At 61.3% G+C, this 9,731-nt stretch overlaps 1 protein-coding gene and 1 long non-coding RNA gene across 2 annotated transcripts; both read left to right on the top strand.

Annotated features, from left to right (window-relative positions):
* The first annotated feature begins 902 nt into the window (after positions 1–902).
* LOC135454490 (uncharacterized) lies at positions 903–2,734 on the top strand. Its single transcript, XR_010442117.1, has 2 exons — positions 903–1,845; positions 1,878–2,734. It is a non-coding gene; the product is annotated as an uncharacterized LOC135454490 (long non-coding RNA).
* Positions 2,735–3,232: 498 nt separating this feature from the next.
* TESC (tescalcin) lies at positions 3,233–9,487 on the top strand. Its single transcript, XM_064726797.1, has 8 exons — positions 3,233–3,381; positions 6,255–6,324; positions 7,476–7,556; positions 8,251–8,390; positions 8,477–8,538; positions 8,605–8,712; positions 9,077–9,124; positions 9,241–9,487. The coding sequence occupies exons 1-8, from the start codon at positions 3,324–3,326 to the stop codon at positions 9,316–9,318; spliced, it is 645 nt and encodes a 214-aa protein (XP_064582867.1). The 5' UTR covers positions 3,233–3,323; the 3' UTR covers positions 9,319–9,487.
* The last annotated feature ends 244 nt before the right edge of the window (positions 9,488–9,731 follow it).

Raw genomic sequence — 9,731 nt, 5'->3', positions numbered from 1 at the left:
TTGGGTCACTCTGTGCTCATACCCTGGCCCAGGAGGAAGTGTGGGAGCTGTTGCTCACCACAGACTGGACTGCAGAAGGGTTGGGTACTCAGGAACAAACCCTGGAACTAAATCCTCATCCTCTGGCAGGAGTTTCTGGAGGAGCTGTGACCTCAGGCAGCCCTGCCTGCTCTGGGTGCTGCCCACATCCACACCTGGGCTGTGGCTGTTGGGTCACCCAGAGCACCAACACGGCCTGGGAGGTGCCAGATTTGGAAAGATTGGGCTGAAAATTTGGAAAGATTGATTCAATGTGTTTTCCACACAGCCAAGTCAAATTTGGGGATTTGACACAAACCCAAAGGGAGTGCTGAGTTCCCTTGGTCTCCCATTTGGGATGGGTGTCCCCACTGCCTCCAGTGCTGCTTGCCCTGGGTGGAATCTGGTCCTGGGGAGGAGAAACTCCTCTGTGAGCTCCTGCTGCTGTGGGAGGCCCCAGCCCAGCATCCAGGGGGGGCAGGAGAGCTGGAAGCCACCAGGATAAATCCAGGGTGGGCAGGGAGAGCTGGAAACCCTCAGGATACATCCAGGGTGACCAGGGAGAGCTGGAAACCTCCAGGATACATCCAGGGTGACCAGGGAGAGCTGGAAACCCTCAGGATACATCCAGGGTGACCAGGGAGAGCTGGAAACCTCCAGGATACATCCAGAGTGACCAGGGAGAGCTGGAAAAGGAACATCCAGGGTGACCAGGGAGGCTGGAAACCTCCAGGATACATCCAGGGTGACCAGGGAGAGCTGGAAATCCCCAGGATAGCATAGTGTGCCAGCGGAAGCTGGTACCCCAGGCTACATCCAGGGCCCAGCACTGGGAACACCTCTGGTAGCTCAGATGCCCAGGGAGTGCTGGCCTCCATTCCAGGGTGACCAGGGAGAGCTGGAAACCCTCAGGATACATCCAGGGTGACCAGGAGAGCTGGAAACCTCCAGGATACATCCAGAGTGACCAGGGAGAGCTGGAAACCCTCAGGATACATCCAGAGTGACCAGGGAGAGCTGGAAACCTCCAGGATAGCTGTGTGTCCATGCTGGAACAGCCTTGGTTCCCACAGGCTGCACATCCAGGGCCCAGCACTGTGGGAACACCTCTGTGGGGTGCTGGGATGGCATTTGGGGTTTGCCTGTGCCCCTCCCCTCCTTCAGGCACTGTCACCTTTTCCCCAAGGGGACAACAGTGGATCCCAACAGCTCCTTGTGTCTGTGGTGATGTCTGGCTCCGTGGTGTCCTTGTTAAAGGTGGTGCTGGTGCTGTCCATGGGGATCTGTCTGTCCTGTCTGTGTGGAGCTCTCCTGTGTGGCTTTCTGGAGAAGGTGGAATTGCCTCTCCTCTCTCCCACAGGGTGCAAAGCCAGGCCAGGTCTGTCCTGTCCTTGGGGGCAGGGGCTGAATTCCCTTCCCTTCCCTTCCCTTCCCTTCCCTTCCCTTCCCTTCCCTTCCCTTCCCTTCCCTTCCCTTCCCTTCCCTTCCCTTCCCTTCCCTTCCCTTCCCTTCCCTTCCCTTCCCTGTCACAGCCACCCGTGCTGGGGACAGAGCAGCCCCGGTGCTGGCATGTGACAATCCAGGGGGTGAAGGGAAAAATCCAGAGTGGGGCAAGAGGAGGCTGGGAAGGGGCAGAAGCCAGGAGTGCTCCCTGTCTGGGTGGTGAGGGAAAGCCAGGGCTGGGTCCAGGCTTTGCCACTGGGTGCTGGCACTCAGGGGTGTGCCCAGGCAGTGCCAATCCCAGGTAATGGCATTCCTGAGCAGTGCCAATCCAGGACAGTGGAATTCCCAGGTAATGGCATTCCCAGGGGGCAGTGCCATTCCCAGGCAATGCCCTCCCGGGGCAGTGCCATTCCCAGGCAGTGGCATTCCACGATAATGGCATTCCCGGGCAGTGCCATTCCCAGGCACTCTCCTGGGGGCAGCAGCATCCCCGGGAGGTTTCTCCACCCTTGGAGGCCGAGCTCTGGCTGTGCTGCTGCTCCAGACCAGGCTGAGGAGCTGCTGGTGCCCTCCAGCAGCCAAGGGACAGCTCCTGGATCCTCTGGGGAAGCTCTTCAATCCCTTTGGAGCCATCCTGGCACACAGGGACACTGAGAGCAGCCTGGCACAGCCGAGGGCAGGCACTGAGGCCTCTGACAAACCATGGCAGTTTGTCTCCAATCTTTGCAGGAAAACCAAGCCTCGGGAGTGTCCAGCCCAGCCAGCCCTGCCTGGGCCAGGGAGAGCTGTGGGGGCAGGAGGATGAGGAGAAAAGGGCTGGAGAAGGGTCCTTGGGATCTCTGGTCCCTTCCAGGCCAGCTCCACCTGCACCCCAGCTGGCTCCAGGTGCTGTCCTGGCCCCTTCTGGGCATCTCCAGGGATATCCCAGCTCTGAGGGCCCTGCCTGGCTCTTCCCCCACGGGGGACATGGGGACTCTTGGCAGGGACAGAGTGCTGCATTTATTTCCCTCCTCCTGCCTGGAAGTGCCTGGGCTGGGCAAAATTCCACATTGGATGGAAAAGTGCTGGCCCAGGAAGGGAGGGTGAGGAGCCCTGAGCCCCAGGGCCCCTGACACTGGCAGCTGAGGTTGCAGGATGGGGACATCTCCCCTTTCTCCCATTTTTATTTATAAACAGGTATTTTCCTGGACAGCTGGAGGCTGGAAATGATTTCATTCCTTTCCTCTTTATATTTGGCTTTCAACAAAATAAACAACACTGACTTGCTACCTACTGCCGGTGTGCTGTGCTCTTTGAGCTGCTCCCCAACCTCTGCCTGCCCAGAGGCTCTGGTGGCTGTCCCCAGGTGCTGTTCCCTGTGCCCGGGGCAGGGTGACACCTCCCTGCCAGGGCCAGGCGGGCACCGGGGACATGCCGGGAACCCCCAGGGTACAGCCAGGGTCACCAGGGAAAGCTGGAAACCCCCAGGATGCAGCCAGGGGGTATCCCAGGGTGCCTCCTAGGGAAGCCCCCCGTCATGGGGGGTCACCTCTGCGTGTCCCCGGGCAGTGCCAAGGCTGGGGCAGCCGGGGGGTGTCCGTGGGGAGACCCCGGCCCCGCTCCCGCCGGGGATACCGGGGCATCCCCGCGCCCTTCTCGGGGGCACAGCCGGGGGTTCCCGGTGCCCGCAGCCGCTGCCGGGGCTGTCCCCGCTCCCCAGGCTCCCTCCCCGCGGGCCCGGCGCTGCTCTGGGCGGGGGCGCGCAGGGACCCGGGGCCGCCGCGCCGCCGCCGCCGCCGCCTCCCCCGCCGCGCCCGCCCGCCCTTAAAAGCGGCGGCGGCTCCGGTGCAGCGCCCGCGGCGGCGCTCCCGGCACGGCCCGGGATGGGCTCCGCGCACTCCGTGCCCGCCGAGATGCGGGAGCTGGCGGACAGGACGGGCTGTGAGTACCGGGGAGCCGCGGGCACCGCCCCGGATCATCCCACCCGCACCGAGCCCCCGGGGCCGCCGCCCGAGGGGACACCGGGGTCCGGCAGGGGACACATCATCACCCGGGGAGGGGGGGCTGAGCGGGACGTGGCACCCTCGATGGGGGCTGCAGGAGGTGCCAGCCGGGAAGGGAGGGAGGGGGGGCGCACGGGAAATGTCACAAATGTCACCTGTGTGGCCGGGGGGCTGCGGGAGGTGACGCTGGAGCAGCGCAGGGGCTGCAGGAGCCGTGCAGGGAATGTCACTGGGGAGGTGCAGAGGTGTCACCTGGGCTGGGGGAGAGCAGGATGTGACAGCGGGGATGGAGCGGGGGAGGGAATGAGAGGGGAGGGTGCAGGAGTGACACCAGAGGGTGCCAGCGTGTCGCCCTGGTCCCTGCTGCTGCCACCAGCCCGCGAGCCGGGGCGTCGAGCGGCCACACGTGCGAGCCCCAGCCGGGCTCTGCCACCGCGCCACCGGGCATTGTCCCCGCAGCGCTGCTCTGCCCCGGAGCCACCGGGCCGGGACACCCCGGGCTGCTTTGAGATCGAGGGACCGGCAGGGAAAGGGACGGGGTGGCCGTGTCCGTCCTGGAAGTGTCACCAGTGTCACCGCTCTGGGACGCGGCAGCTCCGGGCACGGGGACCGGCAGCTCCCGCTGGATCCTCCAGCTCCGGCCCTGCTGAGCCGCTGCAGTGAGGGCTCAGGGGGGGCCCGTCCTGTGCTCCCGTGGTATCACAGAGCTCCCCCCGTGCTGTGGCTGCTGCCAAAAAGGGGATTTAGGGATTCACAGCCTCGCTGCTGGGCTCCGAGCTCACACAGGGCACTGCAGCCACCCTCGGTCCCCAGGGAGGGGCAGGGACAGGGCAGAGCCACCCGGAGGTGCCCCAGGCTCGTTCCTTTGCCTTCTCCCGCATGGAGGGACACCCTGAGGGGCTGCTCGGGGCTGCTTCCCCTCCCTCCCTCCATGTGCTCCATCCCAAAGCTGCTGCAGCATCTCCCCAGGGTGAAGCGGCTCTTCGGGGGATGCTGTGACATCCCTGCAGCCAGGCTGGGCCCCCCCAGTGCCCCCAAGCCCCCCTGAGCCCCCTCAGTGCCCCTTTCCCTCTGCTCAAGCAGCACAACCCACGCAAGGCTGGGAACAGCAAGCCTGGCTCCCTTTGGTTGAAATCTCATTTTCCCCCGTTAGCAGAGGCTGCCGTGCTTGGACACGGGCCTGCAGCATCAGGATGCTTCTCAGGGACACCAGCAGCCTGTGCTGCCCTTGAGCCAGCCCTCCTTCCAGCAAAGCTTTTGCCTTTCCTGCAGATTTTCCCTTTTTTTTTTCTGGAGAGCAGCCGAGCTCTGCCACCTTTACAGGGATAGCGATGCTGGGAGAGCCGCCCTGAGGAACACCTGGGATGGGGAAAGAGGCAGCAAAAGCCTCCCCCAGCCCTCCAGGGCCAGCCCCACCAGGAGCACCCAGCCACCGAGCCCAGCTCTTTGTGCTCTGGGTGCCTGGGACGTTTTTCTGAGAGTTCAAAGCTTTTTGGTGATGCTCAGGCCTTGGTGGCCCAGCTGCTCCCATGGTGACAGCGGTGGCGTCACGGCACAGAGGGAAAGGTCACTTCTGCAGGGCCAAAATTGGAAAGAAAGTCCAGGGAAAGTTTCCATGGGACAGCAGCAGAGCAGCAGCCAGCAGGGACTGGGGGGAAACATCCAGTGGGGTCTGGGCATCACCAGCTGAGAGCTGGGGGGCTCAGGGGAGATAAAGGGGATTGAAGGGATCCTGCAGGGATCCAGGCAGGCTCAGGGCCCCCTGGCCCATCCCAGATGGGATTTCCAGGCTCTCACAGAGAGCTCTGAAGGCCCAGCCCCGCTGATCAATGCAGCTGCTATTTCCAGGCTGTGAAGCAGCAGTGGGCAAAGCAAAGGACATTATTTAAACATCATAAAAGGCAGCGAGGGAGGCAGCTCAGCCCAGCTCTGACCCTGCTGGCTTGCTGCAATTAACCCTTTGCAACCCCTAACATGGCTTTATGTCTCTCCATTATGCCAGGAGTGGCTGATTTGCAGTTGCTGGGGCTGCAGGAGCCTGGGGGTGCCCAGACAGACCCCCAGCCCACAGAGACACAGCTCCAGAGCTTCCCTGGCTCCTGGGAATGGCTCTGTCAATGTTGGCACAAGAGTCAGGCTCTGGTGGGTCAGAGCTTGGTTACAGCCCCAGGAGAGCAGCAGGAGGAGATAAACTCACTGTGCTGGGGGTCAGGGCACTGTGGAGGTGCTGCTGAGCCCCAGCACTTGGGGGGCTCACAGGGAGCTGCAGGTTCCCCCTTCCAGCCCAGCCCTGCCCTGGGATGGGGTTGGTGCCCCCTTGGTTTGTGGCTCATCCTGAGCAGTGGCAGCAATCCCAAAGCCAGGAGTTGATTTTGGGGGGCTGCTGTGCCCCCTCTGTGTCCTTTCCCTTTCCCTGTCTCCTGTCAGGTTTCTGATCCCAGAGTTATTTCCCAGAGCAGCCGTGGCTGTGCAGGACATGGAGGAACCTCCTGGCTCCAGGCAGAGCTGGGGCAGGGGGAGAGGAGGAGCTGCCTGGGCACAGCTCTGCCCACGGTGCCAACAACCCCAAAAATGCCAATCCTGCTCCAGTGGGCTGGCACCAGGATCCTGAGCTGGGGAGGGATCCCACTGTGCCATTCCGTGCCGTGCTGGGCCAGGGAATTCCCTGCAGACAGGACAGGGAATAACCCAGCCCCTGGCACGGGGCACAGGGACACAGAGGGACCTGCAGGGTGGCACCACAGGGAATGGGGGTGGCACAGAGGGGTCCCCCAGGGTCCCCCCCTGTCACCTCTCTCCTCTCCCTGGCAGTCACCTCGGAGCAGATCGAGCACCTGCACCGGCGCTTCAAGCAGCTGAGCCAGGACCAGCTGACCATCCGGTAGGGAATGGGGAATGCCAGCCCCAGTTAAATCCCAGCCCCAGGGCAATCCCATCCCCAGGACAATGCCAGCCCCACCGAAATCCCAGTCCCACTTCAATCCCAGCCTCATTGCAATTCCCATCCCGTGGCAATTCCAGCCCAGGACAATCTCAGCCCCACTGCAATCACAGCCTCGCTGCAATTCCTGCCCCACCACAATTCCCATCCCATGGCAATTCCAGCCCCGGGGCAATTCCAGTCTCACTGCAATCCTCGCCCCATTGCAATTCCCATCCCGTTGCAGTTCCAGCCCAATTACAATTCCAACCCTGATGCAATCCCAGCCCCAGCGCGATCCCAGCCCTTCTGCAATTCCAGCCCCACCGAAATTCCCATCCTATGGCAATCCCAGCCCTGCTGCAATTCCAGCCCCATTACAATTCCATTCCCAGCCCCAGGGCAATTCCAGCCCCACTGAATTCCAGCGCCACTGCAATCCCAGCCCCACTGCTGGGGCCACCCCCTGTATCTCCCCCTTCCCTGGGCTGTCCCAAGGTGCCTGTCCAGGGCTGGAATTCTCTCCTTCCCTGAGCCAGCTCCTGCAGCACAGCCTTGCAAATATTCCAAGGAAAACACACAATAACCCATTGGCCTGGGAGCAGGGGCACTCCTGACAAGCATCTCATCACCCCCCAGCTTTAAAACCAGTTCTGGGGAGGGAAGGGGGGGTTTCAGGTGCTCCTGTCCCTTTCCTTGGTGGCTGCACAGGGAATTGGGAGAGCTCTGAGCTCTCCCAGTGTTATTTCTTGGCTCTTGGTTTGCTTTCTAAATCCCAGAGATCAAAGCCCAGCAGGAAGCTGAGGGGAGGGTGGACAGCAGGATCTCCTTGGTGAGCCCTGCTTGAGGCCTTTTCCTGGGAAAACTCCAAAATCCACGGCAGGTGGAGCCATGCAAAGAGCCCTGGGGTCATCCCAAGACCCATCCTGGCGGGACAAAATCCCTGAGCATGGACCTGGTCTCAATCTGAATGGAAGAGAAAAGGGTTTTTATCCAAAATCCCTTTATTTTTCCGGGTTTGCTTTGCAAGGAAGGGTTGGGTCTCTCGGGGCTTCTCTTCTCCCTCCTCCCCACCTCCCTCACACCCCGGGCTCTCTCTGTGCCCTTTGCAGCAAGGAGAACTTTGACAGCATCCCCGACCTGGAGTTCAACCCCATCCGAGGGAAAATCGTCCACGCCTTTTTTGACAAGCGGTGAGAACACCCAGGGAGGGAGGATTGATCCTCTGGGAATGGGCAGGGGCTGGGCAAGGACCTTCCCCCTAAAGGCTGGGGCGGACCCGGGTGGAAAATGAGACATTTAAGTGGATATTAGGGATAAACCAGTCCTGGGGCTTTGCTGGGGTGTGATGGTGCTGGGGCAGGTTCCCCATTGTCACCTTTGCAGCAGGAGAGTCACCAGAGACAATGATAGAAGATAAAAGGGCCGACTCTTAGCAGAGGTTAATCCCAGGTTTTATTCCAGGAGTCCCAAAGGAGCCCCCACAAACCTCAGGGGGCTCCTGCTGAGAGCCCAGGGAGATGTGCCAAGGTTACATTGAAAGGGAGGTGGAAATTTAAAATAGAGAACATTTACTGACCAATGAGTGACCTGAGGGATAGGTACTGGGAATGGACATTTAGGACAGGATTTGGGGTAACGCTGTGGGGCTGACCCCTGGCCTCTGGCTGGTCACTCTACGTCCTGGACAGAAAGTTCTGGATGGAGGGGATGGGATGGTGAGTGACTGACACAGAGCCAGGGTGGGGATTTGGGGATGATCCCAGCAAAGGGAAGGGATTGCACAGGTACAGGGAGGGGGGTCAATCTGGGATAAACCATCTGGGATACAAAACCAAACCTATTCCAAAGTATAAAACCACACCACAACACCCAATCACCCCCCAGGAACCTGCGGCAGGAGTCGGACGGGCTGGCGGAGGAGATCAACTTCGAGGACTTCCTGACCATCATGTCCTACTTCAGACCCATCGAGATGAACATGGACGAGGAGCAGCTCGACCGCTTCCGCAAGGAGAAGCTGAAATGTGAGGCTGCCCCGGGGCCAGCCTGGGCTTGGGGCTGCTGGCCAGGGGCTGCCCTGACCCTGCTGTCCCCTCCTGTGTCCCCTCAGTCCTGTTCCACATGTACGACTCGGACCACGACGGCAAGATCACGCTGCAGGAGTACAGAAATGTAAACTTGTGTCCCTCCTGCCCCATTCCCCATCCCCAGGCCTGGCCTGAGCCTCTGCCCTTGCAGGTGGTGGAGGAGCTGCTGTCGGGGAACCCCCACCTGGAGAAGGAGTCGGCTCGGTCCATCGCCGACGGGGCCATGATGGAGGCAGCCAGCATCTGTGTGGGACAAATGGTGGGAGCCTCTGCTGGAGCCTCCTCCTGCTCTCAGGGGCTCTGCTGGCGTCACAATGGGGCTGGGAGGTGTCCCTGCGTCCCAGGGCACCCCCCTGTGCCTCAGCAGCTTTGGCTGGAGGTGTTTTTGCAGGCAGCAGCTCCCAGGGTGATGTTTGCTCATGAGAGAGGGATCAGCAAACAGCATCCCACACACCCCCGTCCATCCTCACTGCCTATGGAAAGGGCTGCTCCTGGCAGCCGAGGGGGTTTGGGAACCACTCCGGGGCTGGCCATGGGGTGCAGGGCAGGAACCCGTGGGGGATGTGTCCCTCAGCCCCAGGGGACATCCCTGGGCAGCTGCCATGTTTCCTCTCACTGAGCAGGGCCCGGACCAGGTGTACGAGGGCATCACCTTCGAGGACTTCCTGAAGGTCGGTGACACCCCCGGGAGGAGGGGCTGGGGTGGGAACAGGGACAGGGGCGGGCACAGGAGGGGCACAGCAGGGCCAGGGTGTGTCCCTGGTCCCCTCACCCTGTCCCCTGGCAGATGTGGCAGGGCATCGACATCGAGACCAAGATGCACGTCCGCTTCCTCAACGTGGACACCATCGCCCACTGCTACTGAGGGGGGAGCAGGAGGAAGAGGAGGAGGAAGAGGAGGAGGAAGAGCACCCAGCAGCAGCTCCATGTCCTGGCACTCAGCTCTGCCCCGCCCGTGTGCCTGTTCCAGGCTGGGGCTGCCCTCTAGGAACATCAGAGGCTTTTATCTGTAATAAAAGATATTTCTCTTTTTAGTCCTCACTGAGAAATCATCCATCCATCCATCCATCATCCATCCATTCCTCATCCATCCATCATCCATCCATCATCCATCCATCCATCCATCCATCCATCCATCCATCCACCATCCATCCATCATCCATCCATCCATCCATCCATCACTCCATGTTTCCCTGAGCAGAAACCCTCCACAAATCCTGGCTGCCCCACAAATTTGGTATTTCAGCCTTTGCTGAAAGTGGGGAAGGAGCTGCCCAG

Source organism: Zonotrichia leucophrys, chromosome 15 (genome assembly GCF_028769735.1).
Source record: "Zonotrichia leucophrys gambelii isolate GWCS_2022_RI chromosome 15, RI_Zleu_2.0, whole genome shotgun sequence".
NCBI lineage: Eukaryota > Metazoa > Chordata > Aves > Passeriformes > Passerellidae > Zonotrichia > Zonotrichia leucophrys.
The sequence above is the reverse complement of the archived record's forward strand: the minus strand, read 5'-3'. Positions and strand labels throughout refer to the sequence as shown.

Coding starts and splice junctions, on each gene's coding strand:
- TESC (XM_064726797.1), top strand. CDS start 3,324: ATGGGCTCCGCGCACTCCGTGCCCGCCGAGATGCGGGAGCTGGCGGAC. Junction 6,325..7,475: donor CAGGACCAGCTGACCATCCG/GTAGGGAATGGG, acceptor TGCCCTTTGCAG/CAAGGAGAACTTTGACAGCA. Junction 8,391..8,476: donor CCGCAAGGAGAAGCTGAAAT/GTGAGGCTGCCC, acceptor GTGTCCCCTCAG/TCCTGTTCCACATGTACGAC.